The following is a 20,559-nucleotide window of genomic DNA, read 5'->3' as shown; positions in this document are numbered from 1 at the left end:
GAATGTCAACACTGCCACCTCCAAATTTTACAAGAAGGAAAAATGGCCAAAATCATGTATAACAATAATGACAAATCATCTTCAATCCAGATATAAATGTATGAAGAAATGATTTAGAAAAAAAATGAGGTGCTCCAAATATGTTTTGATTTTTTGCTAATTAAATGTCAAAACAACGGACTTTACTAAAAATACTTCGAGAATACAACTATATACAGCCGGGCCTCAGTATCAGCAGGGGATTGGTTCCAAGAGCCCTCAAGTACACCAAAATCTGCAGATGCTCAAGTCCTTTAAATACAATGACACAGTATGTAATTATTAGTGTATATGGACACTAAACATTTGAACAAAGCTTTGTCAAAATGATTGTTTTACAATGCTGAACAACTTCAGCGGCTAAAGCTCTTTCAAGATTCACTAAACCAAGAATCCTAAATACAAAATTCCTCTTAGAAAACATATTCTGGAAGAACATTCCTAATTTACCATTTTATACAGCCCACCTAGTTAGAGCTACAGAGATGCCAGGAGAAAAGGAGTATGCTGCTTAGTGAATCAAGAGTGATCTTGGAGCTGGTAATGCTGAGAAATTATCGTTCTTCCACCATAAGGTCTAACGTTTAAAACAAAACTATTAAATTTTAATAAAGATATAGAATTATATCTTATATTATTTCGTATTTATTCTCAGACGACACAATTTCACTCTACACTGGTGATATTCAGCTTTGGCCAAGACTGATTTTAGCCAAAATGTTTATTCAATACTCTTTATCTTTTTTCCTTGCTTAAAAATCATTTTTATTTCTGTTAATAATAAACGCAGGTAAAATTTTCAAATCATTCTTTTGTTGATATGCCTTTAAGAAAACTTCAAAATTGACCGAATAAAAACAATGTTTTTATTAGTTACTAAAGGTCTGTGTTTTTTAGAGGGTAGGTGACAACTGATCCTTCCCTCACACGGGCCCATCAAGTCCTACACTCCAGGTTCATATTCTCCTCGCTCTACGGTGAAATCAGAAACATTTTCAAAATCACATGCTGCTGCTAGAGAGTTTGTTACCACAGGTTAAGCTGTATAACTTCGTAACTCTTTGAAGAAAACCTCTGAGGCCAAAATGCTACACACCAAGAGCACAGCACACATAGAGCAGGGAGAGACAAGAAGGGTACAGAAGTAAACACAAGACATATGGAATAGCTTTATTATTCCAACCAACTTCCAGTACCCATCCAACATCTTAGATGGTCCAAGTCAGTGTCAAAATCCATTAAGTTTTGGATTTGCAACCTGGTTCAAATTACTGTGCCATTACCAGCTATGGTGATCACCTTGTGAAATGAGGATAATATGCCCACCCCCGAAGGGTCTGGGAGAGGACAGAATATATGAGAATTTACACAAAATGCCGAACACAAATAAAACAAATGCTAACTAGTGTAATTCTTATATAAATACAAACATTATCCTCAGAAAGTGCATTCTGCAAATTTCCACAGGGTTGCCAGATAGGGCAATCCTGAGATTACCAGTCGAATGGATTTTTAAAAACTATAAAATGTCAAAAGTCTTAAAATGCTTTGGCTGAAAATTTACAAAAGGAAGGGAGGGAGGAAGGAGTCATTGAAAATCAGATCTATGAACCACTGTAATTAAATTAGTTTGGTTAAAAATCTGACAATGTTACCAAACAGGCCTCCTCACAAAATTCTGTCAAAAGAATTTAAAAATAATCTAAAAACAAACTTGTGAATAATGACAACTTACTAATAACTATATGGCTTCGGGTAATCTGTTTAGTCTCTTTGGGTCTCTTTTCTCATCTGCAGAAGAATACTGACTGTATTAACTACATCTCAGGTGTTTGCTGAGTGGTTTTAAATATGAACACATGTAAAGCACCAATGCAGCAGGTATTCAATATTCAGTAACTGTTACTGCCCTTCCCTCTTTTCTAGTTTCCACTCAGTTCTACCACCTTATCTTTACCAAAAGACAAAGACCCAGATCACACAGTGAGACGGGAGGACAGATGGACAGATAAATGGATGGATGAAGGGATAGACAGATGAGCAGATGGATGGATGGATGAATGAGACTAAGGCCAGAGAAATGTAAAATTAAAAAAAATTTTTTTTGCTCTATTATTTTGAAGGTAAATTTGTACATTTGTTTCATCCTTTCCCCTCTTAAGCAAAAGCTCCAAATTTGTTTTGCACCCAATGGGCTACTGAGGACCCACTTGTCAAGGACTTGAAGAGGACTCAGAAAAGGCAATCACTATGTTAACAGAACATCTTGCTCAATAGGACTCAGCTCCATTGTGAAATACGTACACTTGAGTACCAGTTACTCTACCACCTGACCCCAAACCCAGGTTTCAAGTGCAAATGGGTCAAAAGAAGGCCTTAGGAACAACAGACACAAACTCTCAGAGAGGGGCCAACACTGCATGCTACAATGAGAAACCACTGATGGAGCACCCCATGTCTGCCATGCTGGGTCTGTGCTCTGTGTGTGCACATGCGTTGTCCCAGCCTGGGCCGATCATTCCTGGACTCTGAGCCTGAGTCTGGCTTGCAGCCTTGTGATGTTGGGCAACTCACCTCTCTGGCCTCAGTTTCCTCAACTATAAAATATGGATAATAATACCTACCCTGCCCCTCACTAAGCTGTCGGGAGAATCAAAATGTAAAAAGACAGCCTAAGTGTAACCAAACATAATTTTAAAACCATACGATGGGCAACATAAATGTAAAGTTACTTTAGTAAGGATCTTTTTCTCCTCAGGAAAGAACAGGCTAGGACTACATGGAAAGCCTACTATCCTTTCCTTATTAAGTGCTGCTCATCCAGTAGTTCAGGGGCCTTTGCCCCCATCAAATTTTTGTAGCGGAAGAACATGGGCCTCAGAACTCCAAGAACTGAGTGTACTGGCAGCTCTATCATATCGATAAAGCCTTGGGCTAGTTACTTTAATTCTCTGAGCCTGCATATTTCACCTGTAAAACACAGAGAATACCTATTTCACAAGGTTGTAATAGTGTTTAAATGAAATATTACCTGTAATGTACCAACCATGATTTCTAGTGCACTGTAGGCATTCAACAAATAAAGATTTGTTGAAGTGATACTGAAAATGAGATAAAGTACGAGGACAAATACTTTTAAACTCACTCTGGGGGCAAATAAAATACTTCAGCACTTTTATGTCCACACTCCAGAGTGGAAATTCGTCAAAGAAATACTCTTCCTGTAAGGGAGGCAGCACTGTAAACGCCTCCCACCAACCCATCGGCGTCGGCGTCACAGCACGTACCAGGAAGTTAAACCAAGCCTGTAAAGCATTATGTATTATGCCAGGGAATAATTTCAAACTCTTATCAAATAGGTACCTTCAAATGCTCCTGAAGATATGAACAGATTTTGGCCAACTTTCCTTAGTGTGTGGGAAAATTGATACAGGTCTAGAAGGAAAGGAAAATTAAGAAAAGGACAGTAATAGGTAACATTTATGCCAGTCACGGTGTCCTGCCCTTCTTCCATTGAGATGTTACGCATTCTTCCATTCATATCCCAAAGCATCCCATTGAAGACAGTCCTCTCATTCTTCCCATGTTACAAACATGGCACTGAGGCTTGGGGAGGGTGAGTGAAATCGCCTAAGATCACAGAGCCTCAAGAGGTAGACCCTGGATTCAAAATTAGTCTGCTTCACTACAACTCTCCCGACCTTTCTGCTAGCTTTAATTCATAGAGAACTAGATAAATATGACCAAAAAAGACAGTCTGGGAAGATCAACCAACTGGAATGTGAGTTTCAGTGATCAGTGCACTATCATTTTGCTGATTTTATGACTACATAGGAAACCTTCCCATAGGGCCCATAGATTTTAACAAAGTATTTGCACAAATCTCACTTGGTTTTAAGGACCTGGTGAAATAGGCAGACTAGGTATTATCCATAAGTGATGAGAAACAGGAGACTCGCAGTGGGTAGCCCCCTAACTTTTTCTCAGTCACACAGGCTACTAAGTGGGAGGCTTAGATTTAATTAAGCTTTTTGTCCCTAAGCAATTCTACTGTACTATCCTGTCTCTCTTTAAGCTGAAATATATATAACCCCTATACTTGCTCCAAGAAATAACCATAAACTGTGTGACAAATAAACTCTGATTTTTCACATTTCACAGCTTTTAGTTATCATTCTAGAAGGCAGATATTACTATCCTTTTTAAAAAATCAGATGAAGAAACTGAAGCTTAGAAAGTTAACGTGTCCAAAGTAATACAGTTAAAAATGGTGGAACCAAAATGCAAACTTAGGTTTGACTCCAAGGTTTGCACACTTAGCCATTACCTGAAACTGCCTCTCAGTCTCAGTTCTAATGAATGAGCCAGGGCCCAAGATTCCCTGTTCGTCATATGTGAGTGAGATGTCAGAGAGCACCTGGCTCTAACATTCTCTCATTAGGAGACTCCAACGCAGCACTCATCTCATGCCGTCACTTGCTAGCATTCGCTAAACTAAGAGCCTGGAGACATGGGTTCTCTCCCTACTCTGTCCATCACTAATTAAGGGACCTTACACAGGGTGTTCAACCAACTCTTCTTCAAAAAGGGAAGTTGACTGCATCTACCTTCAAGCAGAAGTAGGTGCAGGTATCCTCCAGGGGTAAGATTTCTCAAGCAAGACTGGTAGGTAACATTCTGATTAAGGTGAATTTTCACTTCAGATGCATCCATATTCATAACATAAGATCAAAGCATAAGCTAAAGCAAAACAACAGTGAGTCAACAAAATCTCCCTCTTCCCTGTCACTGAACTAAGTGAAAGTTAACAGGTTACAGAAAAGGGAACCTGCCAAAACTGTGCTGAACATAGTTCCCTAAAGACATGGGTCTCATTTAGAGAATCCGTCCACCTCTAAGCACAGCTGAATCAATTTTCACTTAGAAATGGCTCACTTCAGCGAGTGGATTTTCTAAATAAGCTTCAGGCACACAAACACAAACAGAACTTGGACCCTAATCAGCACGATGCCGTCCCTTTTCCTCCTCAAAAAAAATAGCAAATAACTAAAACAACAAATTTATTTTGGGAGAGGTATAGAAGGAGTTAAGTAAACTTGATTTTTCAGTTATGGCTGGACTGTACACAGTAAACGTGAACTGTATATAATCATATTTCAATTTCATATTAACTGAAAAGAGAGCATAAGAGACAGGCCTATATGGAAACATTCAATTTGAAAGAGGGCAGGGGTAAGAACGCCCACGTCTAACGATTTTAGTGAACTATCAGAAAAAGATACCATCATCCAGTGGAGCACATCTTAACTTTCTACAAATGTCTCTGTGGATTTCACAAAACAAACTCTTCACCGAGAAACACAGGTGCATAAACTTTTGCCTGTAATTTCAAAGGATGTGGACCCCATGAAGTCTACCCTTGGGGCCCTTGAATCCAAGGAGTGGAAGGCACTCTAGACGGCCTCTTAGGAGATGTGACGTCTATTTCTGGCCCGGCCACCTTGTCGCTCTAATCCAGTCACTTTGCCTCTCTGGATGTCAGTTTCCTCATCTGTTAAAGATGATCTTTCCTGACTCTTTAGGGTTGAAATTCTAACAAAGTCTACTGATACCACAGTAAGAGTGAGGGATTTAGTAAAATCACCTCCTTATCATTTTTTAAATTGTTACTCATGACTCAGAGCACTTTTTCTAGGTTGCAGAGCAGTAACAGCCAGGAGAATCTAAGCTCTGGACTAGGTCTACAGCAAGGCACTCCTACTCCCCTCCTGCAGTCCTCTGTTGGAAAACCTCAAGTTGGCTTTCCCTTACTTACTTCCCTCCAAAAGGGGAGAGGTGGCTTTCCCACATGTACAGCGGTAGCACTATGAAGCAAGCCAAAAAATCTTCTCCAAGAACAAACACACTCCAGTTTCCTTAAAGCTGTGCTGCAATAAGTCTCGTGACATCCTCACCCGGCGTAGAATGAGGCTGTTGTAATCACTCTATTTCCCCATCTAGATGGCAGTCCTTAACCAACTCCGCTTCCCAGCAAAATCTCTGAGTTCTAAGACTGAATAGAGAGAAACTGCACTTGAACTTCACAATAGTTATACCGAGTTGTTTCCACTTCTAGGACAAGGCCTGTCTTCCTAAGGCCATGAGGAGAACGAGCAGAAGGAATCCAGTCACTGGCCAGATGGGAAGTAGGAAGGAATGGAACATATCACTCTCTGGAATACTGTCATAGGAGAGCTCAAGTATCCAAAGCTCATCTGAGATGAGGTGTGACCCCCTACCGGCACTGTATCTGTACCACCTATCAGAGAGCTTTCTGCAAAGAACCTTCTGTCTGGCTTGACTGGGAAAGTTAGAGCAGGTAAAGAAAGACACACAAAAAACCTTATTTATATAACAGTCAGTAGCATTGTGTTCTGAGATCTCTTCTTGGCCCTTCTAGATTACCCCCACACACAGCTTAAAATGGTAAAAAAATAAAATGCAACTAAATTAAGTCTAACTTGGCAAAATATATGAGAATTTGGGAATATAAGGTTCCTTCAATTGCTAAAAAAATAAATCCAACGGGATTTACTCTTGTTTAGCCAATGTGGTAGGAAAGATGATCATGACCATAACCAGTAAAAAACATATTAAACAAGAGAAACTGTACTTGAAATTGTCTACCCTTCATAAATACTGCAATCAAAAGTGTTAGCTGTTTTAACGCATTTATTTCTCTGTTTATACAAGAAAATAGAACTCTTTAAATGTTTTGACTAACAACCTTCCTTCAATCTAAAGAGTCAGAATGTATAACAATTGAACCCACAAACACACAGACAGGATTTCCTACTGCACGTTTCCAGGACAACTCAGTGGCTTTTTACCGCTACTCATATGAAGACATCACTGCTCTCAATTTTATTTATAAAAATTACACTCAAACCAAAACTCTGTGGTTCAGCATACTTTCCATACACAATTACTACATTAAAGTATTTGTTTCTAGTTAACTTTTTAGTCTTGGAGACATACCGAAAAAAAAAAAAAGACAGAAAAAACGTTTCCTCTTGTACTAAACCGGGAAAAGCTGGATACCATGGTAATGGAGTGCTACCCCCTCAGACCAGACTTACTCTGAGTTTTCAGCAAAATGTTAAGAGGCAAGCAGCAGTGAAGGCAGGGAGACAGAGGAGAGAAAAGACGGTGACATGACTTACGTGTGTCACTCTCAGACAATGCAGTGGTTAGAAGGAGCAGGCTGACAAAGCCCCAGGAAAGGCAAGGCGCAGGGCTGAGGTTTCAGTTCCTGGCAAGCGCCCACTGTGAGGCCAAGTGGGCAGGGCTTCTATGAACGAGGGGTGGGGCTGGCGCTGAGAGGAGGGAAATGGGGAGAAGGAGCACTTACTCGGTTAGAAGCTGGTGCAGCTTGTGATAACCTCGCTCCAAGGCCAAGCTCACAGGTGTCGCTCCTTCCTGGTTGTGGATGCTCAGAGCTCCGCGGCCACCTGGCTTCTGCAACAGGAACCATGTCAACCGCAGCAGTCCCAGCCGCACAGCAAAGTGCATCAATGTTTCCCGGGGGCCGCCATCTGTGGACGGGGAAGAAAATGGAAACAAGTGAAGAGAATGTGAAGACACGGAGCAAGCAAACAGAAAGACGAGTCAGGTAGACACCAATGCCGCCAAGGACCTAGGGTCCTACAGTTAAGCCACCACATACAACGTGAACAATTTTACTGCAGCAAAGTAGAATCAGCTCTCGACTAAAGACAAAACAAAGCTAGAAAAAAGTATGAGAAGCAAAATCTCCAACAGGAGCCAGTTCTACAAAAGACTCAAGCCATTTCTTATTCTGATTTAATGCATCTGTTCAACCAATTTATACAGGCAGATTTGTAAGGGTGACTCCACACATATGTTCTTTCCCTTAATAAAGAAAGAAATAGAAGTGAGTGCAGCCTCCACATGGGGATCCAAGGGGAATAGCTGTCGGGGCTTAGATGGGTGTATCATCAAGGATATAATTACTTTAAAAAATTGTTTTAAAAAACACCACCACCCAGACAGGAGTCGGCTAGTTAAACACTAAAAACAGGTTCTGCTTGTTAAGTACACACAGCTCTTTTTATTCCCCCACATTAAGGGCAAATCAAATGGCTGGCACTGCCAGCTTATTTCTGTTGGTTTAATGAAAGAAAGAAATGCATCTCCAGGTGTAAAACAAAAGACTAACTCCAAGAGGATATGCTAACAACTTCAGAAAGAAAAACGTGTGCCTGGGCCTAGTTCACCCGATGGGAAGGCCCCTTCCTGGTGTAGTGAGTCACTCTGAAAGTGGCAGAATGTAGAAGGGCTTTGGCGTCAGACAAAGCTGGGTTCATATTGGCATTTACCACCTGTGTGACTGGGCATCATCCATCTCACCTCTCTGAGCTCACTCTCTTCATCCCTGGGGTGGGGTACCATCCCTTCACCCCCAGGGCTGCAGTAACAAATGAGAGGGAGTGGATGAGATGCTACTCTGCTGCTTGGCTGTAGCAGGTACTCACTGAATGAGTGCCAGACTCCTTCCCTCCCCTGCTCTTTTCTCTGTCCCTCCCAACTTCCAGCTGCATCCTGGGTTCACCAGCAACTCTCTCTCTCTGCCTCAGGTGTCCTCTTGTGCCCAGCCTACAATGTCGGGAGCTACAGGCCCTGCAGGGCTGTGGTGCACACCCCATAAGGCTGGGCCTTACTCAGCCCCAGGGAGCAGGACTTGGAGTCTGGAATGGTGCCCTGGAGTTGTGCCTGCCTTCATCCCCTCAGCTGAGCTAATATCTCTCATTCTCCAGAGCTTCCCACAGGTCTCAACTCCTTCACTGAGCGTACGCAGACTTCCTGGACGGACCCCGGTGTTTCCTCCTTACACTCAAGTCTCCAGTGCTTCTGTATGTGAACAGCACAATAAGAATGAACACATCTTTGAACCTGAGTTTTTACACTGAACTGCACTGTCTTCTAATGACATGTGTGCCTTAGTCTGGTCTCCCTACTGCCAAGGTAAATTTCCTTGGAAGCAAAAGCCATCTTTCATATTTCACACTTTCCCTACAGAACTCTGCACACTACTAATTCAGGGTTTATACGGTGTTCAGCAGAGGCACAAGGCTAGAAAGAAATCAACACTGCCAAAGAAGCCACTGCCGATGCAGGTACAAATTTTAATTATCAACACCTCAGGGGAGGTAGCCAGGCCAGACTAAAGGACAGAAAGAACCTTCAGCAAAGATCAAATATCACCATCTGACTTGTGCCTTACAGCTGTTCACAAACACTCTGTCATCCTTATCAAATATAAAAAAGCTAATGAGGCACTGCCCAGGAACTGTGTGATTTTTTTTTTTTTGAGACTGGTTAATTCCAGCCTTACTAAGCAATACCTCCTTAAAGTAGTTTTCTCTACACCCCCACCATTTCTCACCCCTTATTTGCTCTGAGTCAGCTCAGCCTTTAAGAGTAGTGTTCCAACAACAAGGCCATGCACCTGCTCAAAGCTGGCACCCCAATTCCAGCACCTGTGGGCTCCTGAATCTCACCTTAAGGTCTTCGCAGCAGGTGCCACATTTGCTTTTAGGTCACCCCCTCTCTGCCATCAACAGATAATAAGAAAAGCAATACCAGGTGAAGGCCTGCTAAGTGCCAGACCCCGGGCTAAGTGGTTTGTACTTTTTTTCATCCTTTTTCATAAAACCCATGAGGTCCTGTTATCCTCATTTTGCGGATGAATTCAGGTTAATAACTTGACCACAGCAAAAATCATCAAGATTTGAAAATTCTTCTATCTTGAATTTAGAAACCACACCTTCCTCTCTTTTTGTAAGAACTTCAAGCAATCATGCACGCGATCTAACATTGTAGTTTAAAAAGCACCTTTTCATTATGTTTTCCTCCAAAAATAATTTTATTACCTTCCATACCTTCCATTTGTCTCTTATTCCCTCTGTCTCAGTTTAAACTCCAGAGCCCCTACAATTTAGAATCAATCTCTGTTCTCTACTCTCTATGTTGGTATTTTTTTCCTCTGTCAAGATCCTTTGTCTTTTCCCTATGTATGATGAGAGCTACTCAACTTTGTTTTTTAGATCACTAACTGCATTTCCTATGATGTCAAATTGGGTCCTTTGTCCCCAGTTTGAATTTAATTATGCTATGGGATTCTGGATGTCCTTGCATCATTTAAGCCAACTCCCTTTCCATCTCTGCCGTCATTGTGATGGGGTTTTTTTGCAGATGTAATTAAAGCGCCTAATCAGTTGATCTAATAAGGAAGATTATCCTGGCTAATCTGGGTAGGCTTAACTGAATCAGTTGGAAGATTTTAAAAGCAGGGCTGAGGTTTTCCCTGGAGAGAGAAGAAATCCTGCCTGTGGAGGGCAGCTTCGGCCTGTGCTCGTGGAGTTCCGTCCAACTCAGGGCCTCCCCTTCCTGTCTGAGGATGGCAGCTTTGGCTCCTGCTGGTGGGTCTGAGCTGGCCCGTGATTTTTCTCTTCTCTTCCTGCCCTACGAATTTTGGACATGCTTAGTGAGCCCCCGCAACTGGGCAAGCCATTCCATGAAATAAATCTTAATACATACTTTCCTACTGGTTCTGATTCTCTGGTTGACCCTGACTAAAGTACTCATTAAACCAATTTTTCTCCTTGGTGCTTCCTTCTCCAATTTCATAATAGGCGTTATGTCTTCAATCTTTTAAAGGACCTCTTCAAATTTTTTTCTTTGGTTTCTTAATGAAAATTGTACCCAGTGAGTCTTCCACCTGAACACTCGTGATAATAATTCTCCATTCCCTTTATGCTGAAGTGCTATGTCATAGGCCATGTTGGTTGGTTAGTTTTCCTGTTTAACCATACTCAACTGGAAAAATCTCTATGTGGGCCCAGCTTCTAGCCACCAAGAAGGTAATCGAAAATGTCATAAGTCCTGCTTGCTATCTGTTTATATGCTGGAAGCGCGCCCCAACAACCCCACCACACACACACTCCCTCAGATCTGCAGAGAAAGGAGATGTGTGCCTAGCAGGCATTCAACACCGACGAGCATGCTAGATGGCTGCATCTTTTCAAATCATTGCATTTTCTGACTAAGCAAAACGTCCTAAGTTTCATGAGCAAAACAGTAATCAAAGATTCCACGCACTTCTCCTCCCCGATCAATCATGGAGATGCCCTGCTCACAGTACTCCTTGAGTCTGTATCTAGGAGGCTCCAAAGTCCATTCTTTCTACCAGTCTGTACTGTTTCTTAAATAAACCTCAAGTCCCACATGAGGCAGGAATTTTCATATCCCCTGCAGAAGGAAAACAACAGGCCCATGTGAGAAATGGGCTTTTGGAAAAGTGGCACTTATAACCTTGTGGCAGGATCGAGGTTTGAGAAACAACAAAATCTTTTGGAGCTAAAGTACTGGCATTACCAGGCACCGCCTGTCTTGGCGTCAATCCCTTAGATTAGTATAATGTTACATTATTATTAAAATAGCTTTTAATATTTTATTATTTCTTTTTTTTAGTAGCTATGATAGCTGAAAACATACAAAAATACTAGCGAGTGTAGCTAAGAAAAAAATTTCCATGGAAAGCTATCAAGCAATCTGGAAAAAGTGTGGGAACTAAAACACCAAATGATTAAGGCTGTGGTTCTATGAACCAACATCAGATAAAAAGAACTGAGAACACACAGGCTGTTTTTAGCGCAGCCTTCTTCACATCTCTCTCACCCTTCTCTCCACCCAAATGTCTCTATGTGGGGAAGACTCCCACCCCAGAGATGATCAGCTCTTCTTTTCATTAGTTATACAACACCATGACTAAGAACGCAGACTTCCCCCAGAACCTTTCTCCTCCTTGCTTTCTTCAGAGCAAGTCTTCAGCAGCCCACCCTGTTACCGAGAGTTATGCTGCTTGCTGTTGTGTGGGGTCTTTCAGGGGAAAACCCATCCTGGGCTTCACCATTTTCACTAACCACAGAGGCACTGAAGAGCTGACACACGCGAAACTCAGTAACTCAGAGGGATAGTATCCCAACCCATCACTCACGCTCCACCCAGATGAAGCCATGTGACTTCCATCTGAGTACAGCATGGAAGCTGCTTTACGTAACTAGGGATTAAAGAGCACCGGGAAGAATAACATGGACAAATTCCCTCTTGCAGGTGTTTAAAGTGAGGACGGACTTTAGAAATTTTTTAAAAATCTCATTCTGCTTCAAAGAGTTTGTTGTCGTTTTTTCTTTTTTCTTTTTAAATAAAGTGCCGCACTGTTTCATCTTTTTCATAGGACATGTTACTTTCCCTCATCAGAGCTCATCCATGTTTTGTCTCTAATAGGTTGGTGGATCTTGGTCATGGTACATTAAAAGTGAAGAGCCTGTAAACTAGCACCCACTATCAGACATTCCTCCATTTCATATGGGAAGAAATTTAGAAACAGAGAGATTAAGTATTTTGCACAAACTCCTGCAATGAAGCCAGCATATAAACAGGCCAACTCCATGGCCTAAGCTTCTCCACTCTAATACTGAGTCTAAACCAAGAGCTCTGAACTCCACGTTCAAGCCTGCGGTTCAGGGAGACTACGAATCCCTGAAACAATATGTAAATGTCTGCAGGCAGGCCCCTATGAGTATTTTTTCCTGAGAAGAAATCTGAGCTATTTTCAGAGGAGTTACTGACCTGAAAAAAAAAAGTTAAAAAGCACTGCATCTAAATAACTAGAGTGGGAGGATTAACCATAAATCTTACATGACTCCTTTGTACAAGCATTAGGCTGGAATACCTGTAAACATCCTAGCTTTCAACAGGAAGTAGTCCTGTTATGTAACAAGGTGTCCTATTAAAATGCATTATTATCCCAGGCAACAAGCTTACTTCGTACCTTCTTCCTTATTTAAACACCTTGAAAAAAAAAATATTTGATGTGCAACTCATTGATGTAAGCAGAATGTTCCTTTGCATTTGTCACTCAACAGCAAGCAAGGACCTCTTAATTGATGCTACTCAGTCTTAAAATATCTGTTTGTAGCTTCTAATCCACAATTAACTGAAGAGTTTAAACTGCAGAATGTGAGTCCAGCACTTGAAATCAGATTCCTTATCCCAGTGTTGACTTGAAGACAGGTCTGCAAGTCTCTTGCACGCATTTCACCTTGTAAAGTATACACCTAACTTGTTCAATTTCTTCTGTTCTTTTAATTGCTTTTAATTCATGTCAGTAAAATTCACCTTTGGAGGGTATACAGTTGTATGAGTTTGAGCACACAGATAGCTTCTTATAACCACCACCACCAAGACACAAAACCAGTCCAATACCCAAAGAACTCCTCCATGATACCTCTTTGCAGTCAGATCTTTCCCCTATAGACCCTGGCAATTACTGGTCCATTTTCTGTTCCTACAATTTTGCTCTTTCTAGAATATCATATAAATGGAATCATACAGTAAATAACTTTGGAAACTGACTTCTTTACTTAGTGCAATGCATTTAAAATGTACCCAAGTTGTTGCTCATATCAACAGTCTATTCCTTATTTATTCCTGAGTAGTATTCCATTGTATGGATGTACCACAGGTTGTTTATATATTCACCCAGTGAGGGATATTTGGGTTGTTTCTAGTTTGGGGTAATTATAACTAATGCTGCTATAGGCACATTTGTGCAAAGATTTTTTTTTGAGTAAATTTTCATTTCTCTAGGCTAAAGACCCAAAAGTGAGACTGCTGGGTCATGTAATAAATGTACATTAAACTTTTGTAAGAGATTGTCAAACTGCTTCCTAGATTGGCTGTAACATTTTGCATTCTCACCAACAATGTGTGAGCCGCTATTCTGCATCCTTGCCAGCACTTGGTATTTTTAATTTTAGCCTTCCTTAATAGGTGTGTAATGACACCTTATTGTGGTTTTAAGGCATTTCCCTAAATGTTCAAATGTGATTTAGCCTTTGCTAGCACTGCTTGAGCAATTTTATACAACAGAAACTGAAGAAGCACATGGAAAGTCCACAAAAATATTAAAGTTGCCGAGTTCCTTATTAAAGACAAGGAAGGATGCTAAGGCCCAGAGAGGGGAAGCGATATGCCTAAAGTCTCAGACCCGTGCTTTTCTAATAGTTCTTTCTAATCATGTGACATGAACTAACTATCCAACTCCTGTGCCTTCTTTAAACAAGACAAAGCAAACCCACACACAGATAAAACTTTAAGCCCCACACATAACTAGCGCAATCCTTCTTGATACTGATTTATAAATGACAACCAGAATAAACATCCCCATCACAAGACAGAAAGAGCAGGGGCCAGAGGTACTAAGCCCCAACATCAGGTTTCTGAAAAGGTGCCAGAGCCCTGTAAACAACAAATATTCTCATCTCTAGATCTCAGCACTGCAGAGCTTTCTTAGACATTATATTAATAAGAAAAAGGACACATTTTTTTTTCCTTCATGTGATTTCAGGGTCCATACTTTCTTTTGTATTTTACCTGGCAGGAAGCCCCTGAGAGTGGGGGACACCATTCCTACAGCTGGTCACAGCCTTAATGGTTAAATTCGGTGGATTTAAGAGAACCCAAACTAGCAAGCACCTCTCTACCATTCTTCCATGGGAGGAAGAATGCACCCACTTGATGGGTCTGTGGGAGCAGGAACTGAGCGGGGCCTCCCGCTCAGGGCCTCTCTGGGCGTTTCTCCTCAGGACCCGCTTGCCTGCAGGGAGGATGACTTCTGGTTGCCCTCCTTACATAACACAACAGTCAAAGCTGCGTGGACTCTGAAGGGCAGCCCTGTGATTGTTCAGCTCTTTCAGAGATAAAGTAGAAAGGATAAACAACCCCTTCAGTCAGCCAATCTAAAGTCAGCCTTCCAACCTAGCTTTTGTCATCAACACAGCAAACGTTCTGATCTATATCCGTGTAACTCCTACATCTCTCCAGGAGATGGTGAACTCAGGAGGGAAAGACGACGTTATTTATTGGACTCCAGGCATATACTGTTTCACTGAAGATACACACATATTCACAAATACATATTCACAACATTTAGAAGATGTCATTTGCCACAAGAATAAATATGTGGGATATCCCCTGTCTGAATAAAAGGAACACATACAGATACTGATTACATCAGTGTTTTTAACAATGGAGCCCTTCCTTCAATGAACTCGCCTATGGAGGGCCAGTGGATAAAATAAGCAAGTGAAGATACTCTGGCTAAAAATGTTTGGGGTCTACCAGAGCTCAGCCTGCTCTCAAGCTCCTCCCACCCACTTCCCAGCCTCTTCTTTTCCTCCAATTTCATGGAATTTCTAGAGAACTTGAGAATACAGTAATAAAAGCCTGTCTCTGATAATTAAACACCAAGAAAATAGCACAAGTTACTCTGCTACTTTCCTCCTCGTGAAGGACGGGTCTCTTTCTGCACGGGGTGGGAGAGGATGGAAGGGCAATGGGCCACCCTCTGCTCTATTTTATTTTTTCAGACCAACAGCTTTATTGAAAGATGAGAACAGAACCCCTCTTCCCCTCAGTCCTGGCAGCATCAGCCTCCAGCCCTGAGCATCCTGGCGTCCTGCCACCCAAGCCCCCCGCTACTTTACATGAGGGCTGACGACGACTACAGCAAGCTCCCTCTGGCGTCACTTCACCACAAGAACAGGCCTAAGAGCTCAGCTGAAGAGCCCAGAGGAGATGCCAACGGGGTCACTTCACTACAGTAAGTGCAAGGTCTGTTCAGCCACAGTGGCAGACGTAGAGACAGACCATCACCATATAAAAGCAGCCTCATCCAAAAACATAAGAATCCAAATTCAAAGACCGTGGGCCACTTAAGTTCTTACCACGTGACATCGGATCTGTCCCCAACACATTCCACTCTGCCGGCAGCTTCAGGTGCCTGAATGCCAGGGCCACCTTCTCATCAAGGGAATTCACATCAGTAGACGGTGGTCCTGACCGATCAAGAAAGCGGGTGAAGTTCAGAGCCTGCTGATTTCCAGCACTGGTTGCCAGGAATTGGGCTGCATCGTAGGCCTCGTCCTGGATGAACTGGAAGTCTTCTTCGGCCACCACAAACACGGGGAGGCCCTCTTTGGAAGCACAGAGCAGCACCTTCACTGTCTCGCAGCAGTCATGACCTAAAGGAAACACGTGCAGCAAGGAAGACAGGATTAGAGCCCTCCTCCTGAAACGAAGACGCTGGGGGCGTCCTCTCTGCTCTTCCTGTGTGATGTACAAGTTCCCCTGCCTAAAAGAAACCCTTCCTTCCCCTGAGTCCTGGCTGTAGTCTTCCCAATTTCTTAAAACTCCATTTCTAGCCCTTGTTTCAAATTGTTATTCGCAAATATGAATCAGTTCCCCTACCAAACAGCAAACAACTTTGCATTCCAGCGGCCTGTCACGCCTGCAACGTAGTGTCTGGCACTCAGTCTCTGAAAATCTCAACATTTACTGAACTACTGCTGTTCAACTTGAACAAATTAAAGAAGGGAAGCTCAAAGATCGTGTTAGGGCCTAGCATGCAGTGGGGAGTCTAACACCTACTGAATTGCATTAGCTCTGAAGACCCAGCAGGCAAGAGGTGAGTCACACAGGTCCCATGGCAGGAACTGTACAGATTCCCCAGCACCTGCCTTACTGTCACCACAACACAACAGATCAAATAGTGAAGCACTTTGAAAAGTACAATATGATTTTATTTTATTATTATTAGCAATTCAGGGCCTAGAAAATAATTTTGCTCTCAGACACACGTTCCTTCCTGTAAAGAGGACTTCGATGACTTGGCCTGGTTCACAAAAGGATGATGCAAAGTTGCGGCCAGACACTGGGTTCAGGACGAGCAGGCACGCCAGAGACCGTGGCGTCCACTGAACACAGGGCAGGGGCTCACGCAGCAGGCTAACACACCACCCTCAAGAGCCCCTCTTGAGTGCGAGCAGAGGTTCTGCAGGGTTAGATCCTGTGGAGAGCACCTTCCTGGAGAATCAGACTTTCTCCAAATTTTCAGCCTCACAGAAGTCAGTATTTCCAACATGCAGAATGTATTCATCAAACACGTTTCTTCTCAGCTTTCAAGGCCCTGATCTCCACTAGCTGCAACTATGTTCCTAACATCATCATTTCTTTCATAAAATATCTTTCTGATGAGAAAAAAGAAAGGGGAGTTGATGTCCTGGTTGAGTTATGCCCCTGCTGCTCTGCCTGATTAACCACCGGCGGCGGAGCACTGGGGCCTGTCGGGACCCTGCTGCGTGCAGAGGCCGCTTTCCCCTGAGGAGTGAGGCAGAGGGTCCTCGAATCTGACCTCTCAGACCACAGGCACAGGCTAACAGAAGCTTCTCACTTGACAGAACAAACTAAGCTTTCTGCCGTCTTTGAAAGAGTAAACAGTCATTTTTTCCCATGTGTCCAATGATAATAATAAGTAAATAGATTTCCACACACTTTTCCCCCAGGGGCCTCCTTAAGCTCTTTACCTGGTGACAATAGAAATCTCTCCCCGCTGTGTAAGTTGAGAGCGGTAACAAGTACTCAGTAACCAAGAACCTACGACATACCATATGACATGTCATTTTCTCCACATAACAAATGTATGGGTTATGTATTTGTCCTTGGGTTACAGATGAGAAAACTGAGACTTAAAGAAATAACTTGCTCAAGGTTACACAGATATTAAGAAGCAGAATCTATCATTCAAATTCAAGTCAGATGCCAAAGGTCATGGCCGATTGTATCATGATGCCAGAGTTTTACAACACATCGCTTACAAAAAAAAAAAAAAAAGGAGGAAGGGTAACAGCTATGTCCCTGTCTGCAAGGAGCCCAACACTTGGAACGACAGGCCAGTATGACTCTTAAGCAAGAGTAACAGGTTCCTGAACTACCCAGGTCACTCTCCATTCAAGCACATGACTCCACCAGATGCTGCCACTGCCTTCGAGTTGAATTCTTCCTGTGAAGGCCGTGGGAAACAGAGGCGTCCTCTAGCTCACACACATGTACACGTGTGTGGCTGTGTGTATATGCCCATGTGTGTATTTCAACTCAGTAAATATGCTGAATTTTCTGTATGAAATGAAATTGGAAAAAACAAATCTTCATCTTTCTTCGAAAGGCAATTAGCCTAATTACAGGAGACAACAGTATCAGCAGAAACAAATCAAGTGATTCAGGTAGTAAAGGTCTGGATATTGTTCTGGCAGAAAGTGTTTTTTTTTAAATGTTCTGTAACTTTTAACAACTAACATCTGGACACCCACCAAGCCCAGGGCACTGTAATTAATCACCCTCTAGCAGTTACAGTCTCTAAGGAGAAAATCAAAGAAGCTGGAGATCTCTGCAAAAAGGGGCTGGTTCTACAGAAACAAATACCATGCGACTCGTGGGAGAGGACCAGCGATTTCACAGGTGGGCAAAAGAGAGGTGGTAGTTAAGAAGGACCCCTTTTTGACAGGCATCCTGCTCCCAACTTTCCAACCCCAGGGGTTCTTCACTGCAACCCTCAGAACTCAGATGCACAGTCCTGTCCTATCTATCTATCTATCTATCTATCTATCTATCTATCTATCTATCTATCTATCTATCTGCCTGCCTACCTACCTATCAATCAACCAACCAACCAACCAATCAATCAATCACTTCTCTAATAAGTTCTGTTCTCTGTGCCAGGCACCATTCTCAGTATTTTCTGAGCAACAGTTCATTTATTCCTCATTACAACCCTAGGGGTGAATACTATTATTAGCCTCATTTGCCAGACAAGGAAGTGAAGGCACAGAAATGTTAAGTAATTTGCCCAAAGTTATAAAGCTCCTAAGTGGCACAATTTGAATCTGAACCCAAGTGTTCTGCTCTCGTGTCTAGCCCTCCGCCCAAGATTCATGGACACAAGAAGGCTTGAAGAGGAAATAAGGGTCTGGAAGAATCAACGGGAAAGGAAGAAAAATGCTATGTTCAAATCCTGGCTGTGAAACTCCGCAGCTGCGTGAGCTCACACCAGCTCTGCTTCTCTGGAACTCATTTCCTTCACGTACAGCGTGAGACGGCAGCCTGTGCAGGCTGTGATTCCTGCAGCTGCACAAGCCTGTGGGGTTTACCAGGCAGAAGTTAGGGAGGGAAAGTTAGCAAGAGATTCCAGGAACAGAAAACAGTTTCAAAAACATAAGAATGGACACAGAGTGTAAGTTCAGGGGATGGAATAATTACTGCAAAAGACAGCTTCAGGAAAATATTACCTAGGCTACATCTGGATGCCGAGTGTTAGGACAGACCTGGGTTCAAACCTGTTTTGTTCCTTCCTAGCCACGTGGCCTCGGGTAAATGACAACTTCTCTAACACTTTAAAATCTAGACAGTATCCTAATCTTGTAAATGAAGAGGTGTAATTTAGAAGACTCCTCTCAAATTCTTTAATACTATCACCCAAAACATGCACAGCCTCATTTCTAGTTAAATTAGTTGGAGAGAGAGAGAGAGATTGACAGATAAGATAGGTAGACAGAGAGACAGACATAGCAACACATATTTCAGTCAGAATAATTACAGTGGACCCTTTAACAACACGGGTTTGAGCTGCATGGGTCCACTTATACGTGGATTTTTTCCCATACTACATACATGTACTACTATATTTACAACCCATAGCTGGTTGAATCCATGGATGCAGAACTATGGACATGGAGGGCCAAATAAGGGACTTGAGCATCGGCAGATCTTGCTTGGGGGGGGAAGGGGAGAGGGTCCCAGAACCAATCCCCCTGCGGATACTGAGGGATGGCTGTACTTTAAGAATGTCGTGGTTTTCATTCATAAATCTCACCAATTATAGCCTCCTCTCATTTATTCAGGATTAAGCTCATTTATAAACTCCTGAGAGTCCTGTGAGGTAAATATGAATAAATGTCAACAAATGATGAGAATGTGAGTAATTTGAGGTCCAAACTGAATTCTGCCTCCATAACTTAAACACCGTCTTAAAAGAGGTATTACACGGATCTAAAACAGTAATAACCACTGCCCCACCCATCTAAACAATCCTTAATCTTTCTTACTCGTCTCCTTTCCCAAGCCTGTGCAAATGTGAGACACCTGAGCACCTGAGCCAGAAAGGGAGTCACACGGCCACCAAAAGTAAACAGCATCACTGCTCTGTAAACCACCTCCTGTATACACACAGGGTTCACGCCACAATCCAGATCTTCAACCTCATCTTACATACACACAGCTGAAAGCCATGGTGAAACAATATCACCTTATTCAAAACTGAAAAGTGAAGAAATAATGTATCTACAGAGAAATCTACTTGGAACTGCTAAATGACTGTTTACTTGGATAGTACGGGGTGGGGAAAACAGGGGGAGAAAGAGAAGAAGGTTCAGGGGTGTGTCTATGTGTATGTCTGTGCGTGTGGGTGCAAACGGGCTTATTAGCAGCGTAAGCATGCATTATTTCCTTCTGCTGCTTTATAGCAGAATTTGACAAGGTGGATGGGTGAGCTATTGTCTACTC

General features: G+C 42.4%; 1 protein-coding gene across 10 annotated transcripts in view; it reads right to left on the bottom strand.

Annotated features, from left to right (window-relative positions):
• The window catches only part of AKAP13 (A-kinase anchoring protein 13), a 292,102-nt gene that overhangs the window by 159,743 nt on the left and 111,800 nt on the right, over nucleotides 1–20,559 (bottom strand). For all 10 annotated transcript variants that reach the window (XM_072950728.1, XM_072950730.1, XM_015234379.3 and 7 more), the window contains exons 4-5: nucleotides 15,891–16,187; nucleotides 7,430–7,613 (exon numbers count right to left, since the gene is read on the bottom strand). In XM_072950728.1, the coding sequence (XP_072806829.1) occupies nucleotides 7,430–7,613; nucleotides 15,891–16,187 (481 nt within the window). The remainder of the gene's footprint in view (nucleotides 1–7,429; nucleotides 7,614–15,890; nucleotides 16,188–20,559) is intronic.

The sequence above is a fragment of the Vicugna pacos genome, chromosome 27 (genome assembly GCF_048564905.1).
Source record: "Vicugna pacos chromosome 27, VicPac4, whole genome shotgun sequence".
NCBI classification, from domain to species: domain Eukaryota; kingdom Metazoa; phylum Chordata; class Mammalia; order Artiodactyla; family Camelidae; genus Vicugna; species Vicugna pacos.
Note: the sequence above shows the minus strand (reverse complement) of the source record. Positions and strands in the feature narration are given on the sequence as shown.